This window comes from Carassius auratus, chromosome 29 (assembly GCF_003368295.1).
Source record: "Carassius auratus strain Wakin chromosome 29, ASM336829v1, whole genome shotgun sequence".
Lineage (NCBI taxonomy): Eukaryota > Metazoa > Chordata > Actinopteri > Cypriniformes > Cyprinidae > Carassius > Carassius auratus.
In genome coordinates, this window is record NC_039271.1 from 4,901,954 (window position 1) to 4,921,109 (window position 19,156).

Genomic DNA, 19,156 nt, shown 5'->3' on the forward strand with positions numbered 1-19,156 from the left:
AAAAATCAGACATTGCATTACCATGTAAATGGTACATCAAAATCATGTTACAAAATGTTTTCAGTCATGAATTATAAAAATGTAGATTTGTATCATGCACATTCATCTCTATCTTCAAAAAACGGTGAGTGACCAGTTAACAGGTTAACAGTTGAAATACAAAATTAGAAGCTGTTTTTTTTCCCACCAATAATCGGTGAAAATATATATATAAAAAAAAATCTACATTTTAAATGAAACATCTCATTACAAATACGATTTTAATAAAATAAAATTATCCAGCATGTCAGTTAGCTACATTTTCTTGCAGTATTCTTTTTCTGGGAGACCTCCTGGAAGACTTTTCCATCTTTCTGAGTTTTCCACGTCAGTGAGGAAGGTCCGCTTATTTGCCAGCTTCTTCTCCATCTGTGAGATTCAAGTGAATGTAAATATACACAGAATCAATTGTAACAGGAACAGCCTGAAGATATTAGCAGAAAAGTGCAGCTCATTGTTCCTCTGGTCACTGCTCTCACCTCCTCGGAGAGTTTAGTCATGGTTCTTTGATCATCTGGGTTGAATGTGGGGTCGGCCTTCATCTCAATCCTCAACAGGACTTTAACACTCGTGTGTAAGCCTGGACAGACCCTGTGTTTGTGGAATAGGGCTCTAAAGGGCATTACAATTATTTGTTATATGTATTCTTTAAAAGATTCTTTCTTCAAGGATACAATTCAAGTGTAAAAACCGTTACACTTAATTTGTGTAAAAACAACAATTTTAGTTTACTGACGTAGAATTTATTTATATAATGCCATATAGATTTGCACACAAAAACACATCAGCTTTACTTCAATTACTGCAAAATATATTCGATTGGCACTCACCTCTGCAGATGACTCCAGCATCGTGCAAGTGATTGAGGTTGTTGTTCTGCCACTGATCTACGTTACATTGTATCAATGAAGACTCATTCCCTACACAGTCGACAAAATTCATCCATACTGGGCCAGATCCCTGTCCAAAATAAGCACCACCAGTTGCCTTTATAACATCTCCACAGCCCAGTTGTCTACACACCACTGCAGCATCTGTTAGATCCCAGCCATCATCAGACACTGTTCCCCACTGACCGTCATGAAGAACCTCCACTCGTCCAGAACAAACGCTGTTATCACTCACCAGCCTGACAGGGACTAAAGGTGACACCGATGCGAAGAACAAAAAACATAAAAAACGTTCATGATTTGTTGATATTAAAAGAACCTTCTCCAGTGTATGAGCAGATAATGACACAATTTTGATTTCACTTGAATTTATCGTTTTCAACTCACGGTGACACTTGACTCCAGCGTGCCTTGCATGAAGACAGTTATGTGTTCCCCATCCCTCAAATGCACAGGTGCTCAGAGCAGCCTCTTCTCCATTGCAGCTCACATTGCTCATCCATATTTGTCCTGATGTGACTCCGAAATAAGCACCAATGTTAATGTTTTGATTTTTCCACAGCCCATTTCTTTACATACCACTTTGCCATCTGATCCATCCCAGTTATTATCACACACGGTTCCCCATTTTCCATTATGGAGAACCTCCACTCTCCCAGAACAAGCGTCAAAGCCTTCTACCGTCCTTATAACAGCTAATGACCATGCGGAAGAAAACAAAAGAAACAGCAATTAATTAAAGATTTTCTTTAAAATTCCAATTAGAATACAGTACAAAAAGAGATATGGAAGCCCATTTCTGCCAAAGAATAAAAATGTGAAAAATTATCGTGGAAATCTCATAATTATCGTTTAATCTCATAATTCAGACTTTTTTCTTCAAAATTTTCTTTGCAATTTAAATCTCACAGTTTTTTTTTTTTTTCAGAACTGCGATATAAAGGGGCAATTGTGAGAAAAAAAAGTCATTTTTTTCTCACAATATCTAACAATTCTTTTTTTCTCAGAATTCTGAATTTACAAATGGCAATCCTGACTTTTTCTATTAATTTAGAGTTTAATTGTTTTTCTATATTGTATCTCACAATTTTGACTTTTTTCTATTAATTTTGAGTTTCCTTTTTTCTGTATTGTATTTAACAATTCAGACTTTTTTCTATTAATTTTGAGTTTAATTTTTTTGTATTGTATCTCACAATTCTGACTTTTTTCTATTCATTTTGAGTTTCCTTTTCTCTGTATTGTATTTAACAATTCAGACTTTTTTCTATTAATTTTGAGTTTAATTTTTATTTTTTATTTTTTTTTTTGTGTGTGTGTATCTCACAATTCTGACTTTTCCCCCGGGTTTACATCTCGCAATTCTGAGTTTCTACCTCACTTTTTTTTTCTTTTTTTTTCAGACTTGCTGTTGACTTTTTATTGACAATGTTGCTATTTTAATTTCCACTGACTTACGCTGACAGATGACTCCAACATCCTTGGAGTGACTGCAGTCATTATGCTCCAGTCCAAGATATGCGCATTTGCTCAACGCAGACTCATTTCCAGTGCAGTTTACATTATCCATCCATATTTGTCCTGAACCTTCTCCAAAATACGCCGATCTCTTCACCTCAATCACATCCCCACAGCCAATCTCTCTACACACCACTGCAGCTTCAGACAGATCCCAGCCATCATCACACACTGTTCCCCACGTTCCGTTATAAAGAACCTGCACTCGTCCGGAACAAGAGTTGATGCCACTCACCAGCCTGGTTCTGGCTGATAAGACATGAATAAGAATCAACAAAAGCATGACAACTTTGATCACATAGTATGCAGTTAAACTGTAAATGGTTTTGTACTCACTCTGACAGATGACTCCAGCATACATGTCAAAAAGGCACTTTTTTTGTCCCCATTTTTCCTCTCCACCCACTGGACATTCTGTCAGCGAGGACTCATTCCCAAAACATTTCACCTTAGTCAGCCATATTTGTCCTGAGCTATTCCCAAAATATTGCGCAGACTTCACCTCTTTCGCTTCCCCACAGCCCAACTCACTACACACAACATTTGCGTCGAACAAATCCCAGCCATCGTAACACACGGCTCCCCATTTTCCATTATGGAGAACCTGCACTCTTCCCGAACAAGAGCTGCTGCCATCAACGAGTCTGACTGAAGAAGCCTCGCCTGACGTGGGATTGCCCAAAACTGCTCGTCATGAGAGAGAAAAACACGGAGAATCACAATTATATCATTCAATATGCAGGGCAAAAATAAGCAGTTTGTAAGTATGAAGTGTTCGAGGTCTTACTTTGAAGGACAATGAGCCATTTGGTACACAGCGCTGCTGGAAAGAAACTAAGAAACATGGTAATGCTAAAAGATATAGCTGATTTTGATAAATAATGCTACTTTTAATATTACCAGATTAATTTAATAAAACAGGAAGATAACTATAGTTTCTGCAGGAATTTGCTTACAGCCTTTAGGATAATGCATTTTAATACATCAAATGTCTTGTAAAGCACCTTGCAATGTAGCTATTGTATGATCTTGAATAATTAAAACCACATTAATCATATATTACAATGATTATACTGTCTGTTACACCTTTAGAAAGTATATTTCATTCAAATAGATGACAAACAACCAATTTCAGAATTCAAAATTCAGCTATAATACATTTTAACTTTGGTTACAATTATTTATGACAAGATATCAGATATTATAACATACATTATAAATTCCTTTATAATGGTTTATATAAAGGTCTTATATTGCATTTGGTGTTACCAAAGTTTCTTGTTTTAGACTTGCTTATAAAGCCATAAATATAAATCCTAAAATCCTTCCTTAGGCTACATGTTTAAAAATACCAATAAGGATATTATAATATACAATAATATACAATTTTTCTAATTCTATTGTCTATTTGAAAATTTGTAGAGAATCCCACTTTGTTGCAATCATACTTTGAGATAGAACAAATTAGTAAACATTTACATTTATTAATTTAGCAGACAAATATAAATAGTTAAACAAAGACAGGAAATTTAAAATATGGCTAAGGGGTTCAAACCTTTTGAAGTGTCCCATGTATGCTGCTGTTTTCTTTCTGGGTCTGAGATATAAGTTTGTATATTGGAGATCTATTGTGCATTTATCTAGAGGTACAACCTCCAGCCCACCTGTCTCCTCCCTCCAGGTGACCCTGACAAATTATCACACCTTTTCAGGTTTTTATTTTACATATATTTGCATTATAACAACAGGTGTAGAAGTCAGCAAATTGCACTTTAGAAGAAGGCCGTGACCTATGCAAACCTATCGCCATAAAATAAACTATAAGGTAATGATAATCTCTCAGATTTTATTATTCTCAACTTGTTTTTGTCTTTCACGATGCTGGGTTTTAAGGGGCACAAATCAAGGTTATTTGTCATTGTTTGGCACTGAATTTGAATTGTTTAGTGTTACCAAAAAGTTTGAGTCTGCTACAAACAAATAACAATGACATCAAACAGAAGGCTGTTCATTTTTTCCATTTTGTTTGGTTGTTCAAATGAGTTTTTCCTCCCTAATTACTGTGACATGCCCCATTAACAAGATGCAAACTGTGAACCTTTTGAATATTTACCTTCCACAAACAATCCTGTATTATTTAGGGCCAAACAAGTACCATAATAAGACTTGTTTGCTTTATTCCATGCATTCTGAAGCCATTCCATGTTTCACGATTAAAATTTGGCTTTATGTTATTATCCACGGTCAGGCACTCAGTTTTTGAATTGGGATAGGTTGCTTTTCCTTCTAAATACATGCACATGTCTGTCTCAGCTCATTACCCATTGCAAATGGTTTACAAAACGTTTACGTATCCTGATAATACTTGGGAGAAACCGGCTCACCAACCACAAGCCCAGATGCCTTTATGTCATGGTTAAAAAAAGATTACTTCTTGTTTCAAAATCTAAGCAAATTAATAACCTAAATATGGTAAAATGGTACCAATGCCTACATTAACAACGTATAAGCAGAACTATTTTTTTTCTGTAAAACAAGACAAAAATACTGAAATTGTGACCAGAAAAGACTACAAAGACAACATCCAGAAATTCTTTAATCACACTTTATTTATGTTTATAATGCAACTATCTGAATTTAATTGACTTAATTATTATTAAGCATACTGTTATAATATTTGAATTCATTTAGCTCCAGACATGTTTATACTGAAAATATATGTACAATATTGACATTGATTAGAAAATATTTTACATTTAAATTTAGCAAGTTGGGATGTGACACAAAGATACTTCATCAGCATCAAAACACTTGTCTAAACAAAAAACATTATGCTGACATTGTCATTAGAAAAAAAATATTATAGCATATTATAAAAGCATTGTCGTGTTTACAAAGGTCAGACTGAAAGAGGGATGAAGCAATCAATGTCCTATAAGATAGTGGTAGCTAGTTGTCTTCTCTGTATTCCAGAAATGACCTGAGGAACCAACACCACTGTACATTGTTATTATGGAAAATATGCAATTAAATATTTAAAGACTTTAGTTTTAAAGCTAATGTTAAAGTCGTACCAATATTTCAGGGTGCGGCTCCTATTCTCTTATGAAAGATATTTCCATCGGTCTGAGTTTTCAGTGAGAACGTCCCATTTATTCGTAGCTTCTTTCCAATCTATGAGATTCAAATGAATGTAAATACAGAGAACATAATAATAACACAGTAGATGACAGTAGCTCAATAGCTCAATGTCACTCTTTCCACCGCTCTTACCTCATCTGAAAGTTTATTTATGATTCCAGCAGTGTTTGGGTTGATTCCAAGTGTAGCCTTCACTTCAACCCTCAACAGGACTTTAACAGCTGAGTGAAGATGAGAAAATAATGATTTAAGATTAAGACTCAAATGCAACAATAACAAACTTTTTTAACGTGGATGTGGGCTTTAAAGAGCATTGATTTTAAAGAATACAATACTAAGAAAATTTGATATACCAGCATATTTGAGCATGGAATTTCATAGGCATTCTGGGTATTGTTTGGTACCAAAATGATCAAATCAAAAGTCATCATTGTCTCCATGAAGAAAACACGTTTCTTTATTACCTCTCTAATTAAAATGAAAGCACTGGATCTTACCTCCACAAATGACTCCAGCATCTTTCTCATGGTCACATCTGTCTGGAGTTGCATCATATGAACAGCTCAACAGTGTAGCCTCATTCCCAAAACAGTTGACGTTATTCATCCAAATTGTTCCCGAACCCTTTCCAAAATAAGCCGCATTCTTTACTTCCAAAACTGTTCCACAGCCCAGTTGTCTACAAACCACTGCAGCATCTGACGCATCCCATCCATCATCACACACTGTTCCCCACTGACCGGCGAGAAGAACCTCCACTCGTCCAGAACAGGGGTTGGTGCCGCTGACCAGCCTAACGTTATCTATTGCTCATACAATAGAAGAAGTTTATATATAATGATAGTTCGATCATAAAGCATATATACAATCACTTCAGTCCTATACTGTATACATCATTTGCTGTTAAAAGGTTTGCACTCACCCTTACAGATGACTCCTGCATCTTTCTCATGTCCACAAGTGCCTCTTCCCCATCCAGCTGATTTACAATCTCTTAATCTTGATTCAGTGTTGGAACATTGTAAATCACTTATCCATACAGGTCCTGATCCCTGACCGAAATAAGCAGCGCTCTTTGCCTCGATCACATCCCCGCAGCCCAGTTGTCTACACACCACTGCAGCGTCTGACGCATCCCATCCATCATCACACACTGTTCCCCACTGACCGGCGAGAAGAACCTCCACTCGTCCAGAACAGGGGTTGGTGCCGCTGACCAGCCTAACATTATCTATTGCTCACACAATAGAAGAAGTTTATATATAATGATAGTTCAATCTTAAAGAATATATACAATCACTTAAAGCTGCAGTAGATAACTTTTGTAAAAATATATTTTTTACATATTTATTAAACCTGTCATTATGTCCTGACAGTAGAATATGAGACCGGTAATCTGTGAAAAAATCAAGCTCCTCTGGCTCCTCCCAGTGGTCCTATTGCCATTTACAGAAAGCCATCCGCTCCCGGTAAGAAACAACCAATCAGAGCTGCGGTCCGTAACTTTGTTTGTGTTCAAAATGTAGAAAAATGTATATAATAAGCGAGTACACCATGAATCCATTTTCCAAACCGTGTTTTTAGCTTGTCCTGAATCACTAGGGTGCACCTATAATAAGTGTTTATATTCGGACTATTTTAGATTGCTTCGGGGGTACCGCGGCGGAGTAACCCAGTACCTTTGTGATTCTTCATAGACATAAACAGAGAGAAGTAGATCCGGCTACGATGTTCTTCCGCAAGACGCAAGCACTGTTTATTTACCGCTAGAGCGTCAAAAGTTACCTACCGCAGCTTTTAGTGCTATACTGACTACATCATTTGCTGTTAAAAGGTTTGCACTCACCCTTACAGATGACTCCTGCATCTTTCTCATGTCCACAAGTGCCTCTTCCCCATCCACCTGATTTACAATCTCTTAATCTTGAGTCAGTGTCGGAACATTGTAAATCACTTATCCATACAGGTCCTGATCCCTGACCGAAATAGGCAGCGCTCTTTGCCTCGATCACATCCCCACAGCCCATCCCTCTACACACCACTGCAGCATCTGATGCATCCCATCCATCATCACACACTGTTCCCCATATTCCATTAAAAAGAACCTCCACTCGTCCAGAACAAGAGTTGTGTCCATCAATGAGCCTGAGAGAAGCTAACAGCCACATAAATGAAAGTAAAAGAAACACATGAACTACTTAAAAGCAATGTTTTCTCCTGTCTTCTTTTTCAGGTCAAAGTCCCACACGTGGCTGCATTAAAGAAATGTCTCACCCAAAAATAAAAATTTGCTAAATATTTACTCACCCACCGGCCATCCAATATTAAGAAGAGCTTGTTTGTTCATTAGAACATTAGAATCAGTTTAGATACTACTTGCTCACCACCAATCCTCAGCAGTGGATGGGTGCCGTCGGAAGGAGAGTCCAAACAAACAGTTGATAAAAACATCACAATAATCCACACCACTCCAGTCCATCAATGAATGTCTTGTAAAGCAAAAAGCTCTGTGTCTGTGGATTTTAATGTAAGCGGATAACTAGGGATTGATTTTTTTTCTCTGAAGAAAGTGTTATTATGGATTAGACTCACATTTTGTCCAGACTTGTATATTTTTGTGATGTTTTTATCAGCTGTGTGAACTTAGGGCTGCACGAATAATCGAACGTCATTAATCATGATTGTCATGCACATTTTGTCAGTAAAGCTGCTTCTGTTCTTTCAGGTGGAGCAGTATTTACTATTTACTATACAGAGCTGTAGTTCTCTGGGAAGCAATGCAAAATCGCATTCATAATTGCAGATGATATAATCGTAGCATTAATCGAATAAATCTTTCTGTGAGATGATGTGGTTTCTTAAACAGAATAATTAAAGCACAAAATATCCCATTGTATTCTAAGCAGTGATAATGCCGATTAGCATTTTATTATAGAAAATGATAATAAGAACAATGAAAGCAGTTAAATCTGCAGCGCAGCCCTATTTGAACTCTCATTCTGACGGCACCCATTCACTGCAGAGTTCTCCACATCTGTTCTGATGAATAAACATAAACTCTTCTACATCTTAGATGACCAGGGGGAGTAAATTTATTAAGCAAATTGAAATTTTCGAGTGAATTACTCTTTTAAACACTATTTTTTACATGCATGAAAATGAAAGAAACCGTGTAGAAAGTTTCACTTACGGTTACAGATGACTCCAGCATCCTTTGAATGGTCATACATTCCCGTTCTACGTGATTCACAAGCACTGAGTATGGCCTCATTTCCAACACAGTTTACACTGCCCATAAATATTTGTCCTGCACCTTGTCCAAAATAAGCACCGCCTATTGCCTCTATAGCATCTCCACATCCCATCTGTCTACACACCACTGCAGTATCTAACAGACCCCAGCCATCATCAGACACGGTTCCCCACTGACCATCACGAAAGACCTCCACTCGTCCAGAACAAGAGGAGACGCCATTCACCAGTCTGATTTTAACTAATGGCAACAAAAATATATTACCAGTGGAAAAAATATGACAAGGTTTATACTGTTAATTTTTTGGTTTTGTACTCACGTTGACAGGTGACTCCAGCATCCTTCTCATGTCCACAGCTGTTTTGTCCCCATCCCTTTGAATTACAGTTTCTCAGAGTAGAGTAACTGCCACACTGTAAATCACTTAGCCATACAGGTCCAGATCCTTGTCCAAAATAAGCACCACTCTTTGCCTCAATAGCATCCCCACAGCCCATCTCTCTACACACCACTGCAGCATCTGAGAGATCCCAGCCGTCATCACACACTGTTCCCCACCGGCCATCAAAAAATACTTCAACTCGCCCAGAGCAAGAGTTAATGCCATTCACCAGCTTAACAAGAGCTAATGGCCAGACAGAAAGATTAAGAAACATACTGTTAAAAAAAATATTAGGATAGGATACCTAAATACAGAACAGAATCTTTATTCTATTTTTTCCCCAAGATTTATAATGCAGTGTAATCATAAACATAATAATAGACCTGTAGCAACCTGGGGTTAAATGATAACACAAGTTTCTAATTTTTGAAAAGTTTATTTTCAGTATTCTTGCATGGATGATAATGGAGCAACTTACATTGGCAGATGACACCAGCATCCTTGTAATGCAGCTGGAAATCTTCTATTTTTTTGGACTCACAGGCAAAGAGTGTGGGCTCATTGCCATTGCAGTTGACATCATTCAACCATACTGGATACCCGTTATTTCCCTGCCCGAAATAAGCAGCACCCTTTGCTGCTATAGCATCCCCACATCCGATCTCCCTACACACCACTGCAGCCTCTGATAGATCCCAGTTATCACCAACCACAGTTACCCAATTGTTTCCCCAGCGATTATAAATCTCCACTCTTCCAGAGCAAGCATTGAAGCCGTTTTCCAGCTTAATTCTGCCTGAATAATGACATAATGAGAGCTGATGTCGGTGGATTACATCTGATGCACTTTCTCAGGTTCATAAGACTTGTGAGTCAAGAAATATTCTGGATTATTTACAACTAAATTTTTATGCACAGCATTTGTGGCATGATGTAAATTAACCAAATTCTATCCACAGTTATAATGTTGGTATTATTCATGTATTTACAGATTAATTGATGTAAGTGATTTAACAAAAATATAAGCTTGGTGTCTTGAAAACCGAGGAAAGAGTAAAAACTATTTTCTGTGGTAACCAATGCATGCCACAAATGCTGCACGTCACCCTTTAAACTTAGTGTAAAAGATTTTATACTCACGGTCGCAGGCGACTGTAGCATCCTTCTCATGTCCACATGAGCTTTGTCCCCATCCCTGAAAAGTGCAGTGTCTCAGAGTAGTTTCAGAGTTAGAGCATTGTACATCACTAAGCCATACCGGTCCTGATCCCTGGCCAAAAAAACCACCGATCCTTTGCTCGTAAACACTCCCACAGCTCATTTCTGTACATATCACTGCAGCCTCTGAATAATCCCAGCCATTACTGCACACTGTTCCCCACTGATTGTTATAGAAAACCTCCACTCGTCCAGAACAGGAGTGACTGCCATTCACCAATCTGACAAGTGCTAATGTCCACACAGAGCAGACATCAGAAATAATTATTAATTGCATACAGAAACATAACAGCTTTTATTTCAAGAGAAATCGAGCAACTTACAGCGACATATGACTCCAGCATCTTTTGAATGGTCACAGTAAAACTCTCCCGCTTTCTTAGAGCTGCAACTGCTCAACATAGGCTCATTTCCAGTGCACCCAATATTGCTCATTGATACTTGTCCCCCACCTGGTCTGAAATAAGCACCACTCTTTGCCTCAATAGCATCCCCACAGCCCATCTCTCTACACACCACTGCAGCATCTGAGAGATCCCAGCCGTCATCACACACTGTTCCCCACTGATTGTTATAGAAAACCTCCAATCTTCCTGAACAAGAGTTGTTGCCATTTACCAGTCTGACTGATTCAGACGCACTGGAAATGGTATTGCCTAGAACTTCATGTAAAAGAAAAAATATATAAATACATCAGAGTTAAAAACAATAAAAATGTGCTTATTTGTCAGCATTGATACTTACTCAGAAATAGAATGAGCAACATTGTTGCTTGTCACTAAATATATGGACACCACTGGATTTGTCTTTGAAATTACAAACAATTTCCACTTCTACAGATCTTTATAACACAAAATGACATAAACCAGCAATAATATTAAAGTCGACACCAGCAAGAAGTCAGAAAATCTATGCTTTTATATCATCAAAATCCTAAAATTGTATTTTTGAAGTGCAATTTTGAAACTCACTTGTAATGTTCACTCCTGATTTTGTTTTTCCGTCTCTAAATTAGCAGGTCCACTCTTGATAAAGCACATGATTAGAATCAGGCATATTTAAATGTTGAGGTTGCCTCCTACTCCATAGGACATAGAGTTGAGATTGAGGTTGAGATTGGTTCAGTCTATTTAGCTCTGGTTCCTCCCACTGACTGACTTCAACAAAACCTTTTTACTGTAAGTCCAAGAAGGTGAAATCAAATGTGTCTCGAACAAATGCATTTAAGGTTCATACAGAACATTAGTACTTTCCTGAAGCTAATATGTGGTACATAGGAATTGTAGGTGGAGGGGTGAATGTACAGCACACTCTCCACCTTCAATACCACGACTGAGGTGCCCTTGAGCAAGGCACTGAAACCCCAACTGTGTGTGTGTGTGTGTTCACTGCTAAGTGTGCACTTTGGATGGGTTAAATGCAGAACACGAATTCTGAGTGAGGGTCACCATACTTGGCTGTATGTCACGTCACTTATCACTTATCTCATATATTTCTTTGAAACACAGTCATTGTATATTTTGCAACTGCACGGGAGAAATGAAGCGTGTCTCATGCATCATGCTGATTTGAGTACTATTCAAACTGCATCGGAAATCTCTTAGATTTGCTTTACTAAGTAAGTAACTCTGCATTCAGTCTTCAATTTCACCACTAATCCCTCATGATCTCAGGTCTTAAATTTCACTTGTGCTAATGCAGTATTTTCATCTGCCCTTTTATAGAGAATCTATATAGAAAGGCCAGGAAGTTATAGTCTGATTTAATAACCAAATTTTAATTAAACTAAGGACCACTGAGATCTTAAATTCTTGTAATGCATGCAAAAGAGCTTCATCAGTAGTGACTTCAGTTACTCAGCTATTATTGTGTAGCCTGTTCTTTTGTTTATGGATTAATGCATAATCTCCTCGTAAGGTAGTATTATACGACTACTCAACTACTCTAATAAATGTGAATGTAAAATTCTCTTTCTGTGTCTCTTTGTGTCCCAGTAAGGTGCCGAATCCACATACTGAATACATGTGTTGTGCACCTAACAAATATTCATTCTGAGATGTAGCCATTTTGACTTTTGCAATTTCTAAAACATATTGTGGCATTATTATTAAAATAATTTAAAGTAGTTTTAGACAGGGAGTTATATTGACCGCTGTGAAATAAATGACTAAATAAAATCTTTTTAATCCATTCATCCATGCAACTGTATATTTGCCTTAAATCTTATTGAAGCATATCTAGTGTGGCATCTATGGCTCACACTTAGCTGCTTTGAATATTATTCAAATACCATTTAGGGGTTTTAGAACAATTTGCTTTACTGAATAAATAATGCAAAGAACGTTGAATCACCAAAACTATAATGTCTCCAGCCTTTACATTTTAGGCAACAAATGTATGTGTAATCATGTTCAGCTTTTGTTATATCAGAAACATACATACAGAACTCTTACGGCTTGGCAGATGTATACTGTTACTAGAATCATGGTGTTTGGATCAAGTTAATGATTAAACTCATCTCAATGACATTACAGTAAATCTCACTTTGTAATGGTTGGTTTGTTAATACTGAGTCCAACTACTTGTGAATAATGGCCTATGATAAAATTGTAAGACCAAAATAAAACATAAAAGCATGATATTAAAACAAAATTTATTATAGAAAATATTGTAAATAAAATTTGTTTTTAAACAAAATCTGATTGACTGACTATTCAGTCAACTATACTTTATTCATCAGTTTTTTATTAAATATGCCGCTCACAAAATCACAAAATGTATAGTATTGAAGACCTTAGAAGACTTTTACAGACTACTTTTATAGTGCTTTTTGGAAGAAAGGCAACCACTTTCACTGTATGCAAAACAACGTCTTGTTGAGCAAGCTAGTACAATTTGGGGTGAACTATCTATTAAACGTGATAAATCCATAATTAAAGAGTATGCATGTTTGTATTTGTGCACAAGATACTCCTTGTTTGTCAAACTCAGACAGGCCTGCTAAGCTGAACATCTGAATCTTCATTGATCAGATAATTGCAGAATTAACAGATGTGAAATTAAAATATGAACAATTTATTCAGTTTCTAAATGTCATAGTAATACAAATATTTTTCATTTATTAAAAAAAGTATGCCTCATTTATTGTACCTATATGGCCATTTCTGCATTATCTGAGCAGGAGTGCTGTGTGTTGCTCAGCCTCCCTCAACACTAACATACCTGATCAATACAGAGGAACACAAGAGAGAATGTTTCTCTCGCTTTCTTTCTGTATTGGATTGGGCTGTGATGTTTGGGAGGTTTTAGGATGATCATGTGACACAGATCGTTCTGGCCCATGCAGGAGGTTTACTGTTATATGGAATCTGGTGAGTATCAGCTGCTGCTTTTCTTTTTGTGTTCTCCTTAACTTCCTGTCCCTTAATGCTGTTGCCATCAGCTCGGTCTGACCCACTTCCTGCTGACCATACCGGACACTCCAGATTGGGACTGACCGAATAAGGGTTCTCCAAAACTTTAAGCAGCTGTTGAACCTGAAAAGGTTTTTTTTTTTTTTTTTGATGAATACACCACAAAAATTTCATTGTTTAAATTACTGCATTTCAATCATGACCTCTGACCTCCGAAAAGTCACCCCTTTCAGCTGCTTCAATTGCATTCTGGGCAATGTAGTTCCGCAGCACAACAGCGGGATTGGTGGAGTTCATAGATCTGACCCGTTCTTTCTCCACTGCATCAGGGTCACTCGCTTCGTCACATTCATGGGCCAGACGTCTCCTAACGTGGTGACCATACATATGAAAAGCCTTGGACTTTTCATTCATGTTAATTCAAATAGATTTTTTTTTTACATTAAATCATTAAAACTTGTATATTCATTTATATTAATTTATTAACAAAATAAGAACTTGTACCTAGTATACATGAAAATAAAGAGCTTGTTACTATGTATTTATACCTGTATTGTTTGACCCATCTCTGCCAATGATCTCTCTGTTGGATTTTTAGCTCCACCTCATTGATTATGAGAAGCTCCTTCATTCTGCCAATCTTCTCCAGTTGTTTGGTGACCTCCGGCTGATTGGCCACCATGTTGAACATACCTGGATTTGTCTCCGCCATAGAGAGAATCATCTCCAACTCACTAAGAATAGACACAGAAGTACAACAAATGAAAGAAAATAAGGAAAACATTATACAGGTGTTAAGTATCTCCAAACCTCCTTTTTACTTTAGAACATATGTAATTATGAGGGGTCTCAACCATGGTTCAACAATCACAGTTACTGTAACTAAAACCATAAAAATGAAATAAACTGTATAAATAAAATAAAATAATTCAAGCTAGTTTAAAGGCAACATTTCTCATTTTAATTTCGCTTAACTTGACGTACTAAAATGCTGTTTTTTCATATTAGTTACATTTGAAAGTTCTGTTACAATGCTACTCTGTGCGGTCGTCAGCTGTCTAATAAAACATATTAAAACATCTTTGGTGTTTCCATGTTTCCTACAAAACTAAATTGAAATTGAGGATGTGTGACATCATTTGGCAGGTGACACAATGACACTATGGACACTGTCCGTGTCACTAGTTAAAATTGCTTATTTATTTTGATTTAAACATTCTTTCAAACATTTGGGATAATGTAAGTACGGTACAAAACTCAGCAAAATATATAACACTGTTCTAGTGGTTTTTGGATATTTTAATAAATAAATAAATAAACTTAGGACATAATGAATGAGAAATACTAGGGCATACAAATAATTGTGACAAGTAATTGTGCATAAAACTCAGTTTTACCTGTTTAGAGCTCATAATGCTTTTTCAGCTCGGTTTTAAAAGTCGCTAGAGACAAACCAATGCAAATTCATTCAGACAACATACCAATTCTCTTGCCTTGTCTTTCTTGCAACGTGCTGACAGCATCACATGAAGAGAAGAATGCAGAGTACAGGAGAATGAAATTTTGGTCACTTTTGCTCAAAACAATAGATTCTAGCACTTCAGAGTCTGAAAATTAAAATATAATAAAATCTACATATTTGTCGATATACATAAACTGGTTTTAAAATACATTAAATTGTTTATTATTGTGAAGATTAGACTCTGAGAGGGTGCAGATCACATTGCAGGGTGATTGGCCACCTTTAGTTCTTCCAGCGAGGCACACTGTTCCACGATCAGCTCCACTACTGAGTCTTTCTGTTCACCTGCAGGACAGGACACGGCACTCAGCAGACGAAATGTGTTTGTGAAGTCTGCACCTGGTAATGGAACAGCGATAGATGAAAATATTCGCTAATTAATTTGTTTTTGAGGAATCTGTGTCAACTTTCATTCAACGGAAAGTGAAATATCTCCTCACTCTCATTATACCTGTGATGTGCATAGTCTTCAATAAATCGGCCACCAGCTCCACATCCTCTGGTTCTTGTTGTCTCAGAAGACCCAGCTTCCTCCTCATGATGTCCAGGTAGCAGTCCTCATAAATGGTCATGAACTCATCTAAAATGACCCCTGCTTTGGCAGACTGAAGCTCGGCGCCAAGAGCTTCTGCCAAACATCCCAAGTTCCAGCGGCAGACATATGGCTGAGCTTCATAAGAATAACGACCTTTCTTATCAGAGGCATTGCTCACAAACTCAGGGTCAAACCTGCAAATGACACCAATGTAGGTTTTTAGAAAACACTAATAATACAAGCAATTATTAAAAGCACAAGTTCTTTCAGGATGTACTTCGGATGCATTTTTGTGCAATTGAATGCTCTCCTGTGGAGCTAAACAAACCTGTCCATGAAGCCAAATGGGCCGTAGTCTATAGTGAGTCCCAAGATGCTCATGTTGTCTGTGTTGAGAACTCCATGGCAAAATCCCACACTTTGCCACAGGGCAACCAGTTTGGCAGTCCTCACGGTCACCTTGCAGTTCCATGGAATATAAAATAATATACAATATTTAAAAAAATTAAATAAAGTTTTTATAGTTTTTTTGATTGTTAAAATGTTCTACACACTAATAAAATAAGGTTCTATTATGAACTATTCACTGAAAGGTTCTTTAGGGAACCAAAATGGTTCTTCTATGGTTTTGGTATTTTAACGCAACAGTAATGAAGTCTTTAAAATGTATTTTATTGTTAAAACCTCTCTGAAGAAGGAAGCATTCCTCTCTTGGCGATCTAAATGTCTTCGCTGTATTTCAGGGTAGAATGTCTCAATGACATAATCCAGAAGTTGTGCACCAATATCAGTACGTCCAACACTAGGGCCATGTCTTCCTGTGAAGTCATCCACAGGGTGGAAGATCTCAAACGAGCCAAATCTGAGAAATGTGAGAAATATAGAGAGAGAGTTATGAGTCAATGTAAAGTGCTAAAATTCAGTACAATTTAATGAACTCAGACCAATTTAAGCAGGTAATTCATAATTCAGAGCCAAAAAAAAAAAAAAGATTTTTAGATGATGATACTTAGACAAGTTTGGACACGAGTAACATCTAAAAAAAGGCCTTGTAATATAAGGCTGTACAATTCAATAAATAGTTTCTTTATATAGCAAACTTCAGGATTTTGAACTTGATAGATATCAATAGAAGTGCTCAACCTGATAAAGGTGGGTGCTATTCTGAGAACCACTGAGCACCTCTCTGGTCTGGGGTTGCCACTGTAGAACGCATCCCTCTGGACATAAAGGTCAGAGGTCACCAGGGATCCCGCCCGTGTTGTGGGAATTCCCAATGCAAACATGGCCTCACTGCACAGGAACTCTCGAATGCTGGAGCGGAGCACTTTACGCCCATCAGACTGCCTACAGTATACACAGACACTAAAACTTACTTTTTTAAAACAAAGCACATAGACATTTTTACCCATTTTTGTTGGTTAATGGCTAGTAACCATTACATTCTTCAAAATATGTTCTTTTGTGATCAACAGAAGAAAATCATTCAGGTTTGGAATGACTTGAATGACCTAATTTGATTTTTGTGTGAACTATCCCTTTCAGGGTTTCAATGTAGATGAATACATCTGTTATGGGTTAAGAGTGGGTTTAGGCTCATTATTCAAAGTGAAAGAGAGATAAACTTGAGCTAGACCACAATCTAGCCATTTTTAAGACTGTAAAACCCACATACAACACATAAGTCATGTTCTTAAGAATTACACTGTTTCAATCAAAAACATCAACAACAACAAAAAAGTTTTTAGAGAGTAAAATAGGAGTGTGGCACAATGTTTGATGTTGGAAAAAATACATTTTTATTTTTGTCTTCAGTAGAGGACATATGCTTTTCGTTAACACATGCATTACATTAACCTACTTACATATAAAATAAACAAATATTAAAACTTTTTAAAAGCTTAAATTACGTATTTTCTTCTTAATAAAAATGGTATTATTTTTGCAATATATTTATGCATAATAATTTTCTTATTAGTTTTAACAGACCAAAATGCGAAAAGCTTGTATCTATCCTTGTACACCTAATATGGATATAAAATTGTTCTTGGTGTTACATACTTCCTATATGTAATAACAATAAATTATGCATAATTACATACACCTAACAATAAACAAAGCCCTCATTCTAGTCCTAACCCTAATTAAAATAACTCACTACTTAAATGTATAATTACACTGCAACAAGGACAAAGGGAAATACAGAGTAACCTATCAATGCAGTGAGGCCAAAGTAACGGTACCGAGAATAAGGCGTCAATCCAGCGCCCTTAACCTGAATTTCCCAGCGACCACAGGGGCTTGTGCTGATCGGATTAGAGTTTTGCTGAGCACCGGCTTCCACCTCCACCTCCCCCAGATAACACACAGCACCGTCACCCAGCTGCCCGGCGAAATGACCAAACTGGTGTCCGCAGTAGCAGTGCGCAGCGGGCTCACAGCCCGGAATCACCCGAGAGCCGCTTAGATATTCAGCCCCGTGCGGGTCACGTAAAACATCTTCCGTGTTCAGTCCCAGTAAAGCAAGAGCCGCTTCGGATACCGCGACGAATGTGGGCTTGGGCAGCGTCTGAGGCTGCACACGGGAAAAACACGCTCCTGTCACGGTCCGTGAGCCCGGTTCTAGTGACGAATCCAACGGGAGCTTTTTCAGTGCAACGTTGTTGAACTTTAGCCTTTGCAGTGGCATGACATTTTGGGCCATTCTGATACTAATGACTGTTTGTCTTGCACTTGCACTGTAAGGTTTACAGATCTGCTCAAGAACATAATCCTTCAAGGGATTAATGACTCAAGTCTGAGCACAGAAAACCACAACAAATCTATCTATCTATCTATCTATCTATCTATCTATCTATCTATCTATCTATCTATCTATCTATCTATCTATCTATCTATCTATCTATCTATCTATCTATCTATCTATCTATCTATCTATCTATCTATCTATCTATCTTAATTATTCTTCTTATTACCATTCACCTTCTGCAGTAATACATTTTACAGCAAGAGTAGTCTGAAGGATGCAATCATAGTTGTTTGCAGGTTTAATTTGAGATCAATTTCAATCCACTACCTGGCAGGCCATTAAAGAGGCGTCACAGACTGTCCCAGATCCCAGTGATTAATCACACGCTTGTAATTGCAGCAGGGGTTGTAAAAAAGGAAAATACAGACATAAATGAGAATGTTTGAGATTGCAGACTGAGGTTTGGTGCAGCTACCTTTAGGGAGTCAAAACATAA

General features: G+C 37.2%; 2 protein-coding genes across 4 annotated transcripts in view; one reads left to right on the forward strand and one right to left on the reverse strand.

Annotated features, from left to right (window-relative positions):
• The window catches only part of LOC113048471 (B-cell receptor CD22-like), a 1,131,192-nt gene that overhangs the window by 595,671 nt on the left and 516,365 nt on the right, over positions 1 to 19,156 (forward strand). The gene's annotated exons all lie outside the window — the stretch shown is intronic.
• On the reverse strand, positions 13,756 to 18,615 carry selenoo2 (selenoprotein O2). The gene is made up of 10 exons (XM_026210327.1): positions 18,155 to 18,615; positions 17,055 to 17,258; positions 16,596 to 16,773; positions 16,240 to 16,370; positions 15,828 to 16,105; positions 15,597 to 15,715; positions 15,336 to 15,367; positions 14,403 to 14,588; positions 14,065 to 14,221; positions 13,756 to 13,977 (listed from the first exon to the last, which is right to left on the reverse strand). The coding sequence occupies exons 1-10, from the start codon at positions 18,613 to 18,615 to the stop codon at positions 13,756 to 13,758; spliced, it is 1,968 nt and encodes a 655-aa protein (XP_026066112.1).

Bases quoted from the DNA above. Each gene is read 5' to 3' on its own strand.
- selenoo2 (XM_026210327.1), bottom strand. From the start codon at position 18,615: ATGGCCCAAAATGTCATGCCACTGCAAAGGCTAAAGTTCAACAACGTT. The intron at 17,259-18,154 runs GTACCGTTACTT...TGTATACTGTAG, and splicing joins GGATTGACGCCTTATTCTCG to GCAGTCTGATGGGCGTAAAG. The intron at 16,106-16,239 runs GTTTGTTTAGCT...TGTCATTTGCAG, and splicing joins CCATTTGGCTTCATGGACAG to GTTTGACCCTGAGTTTGTGA.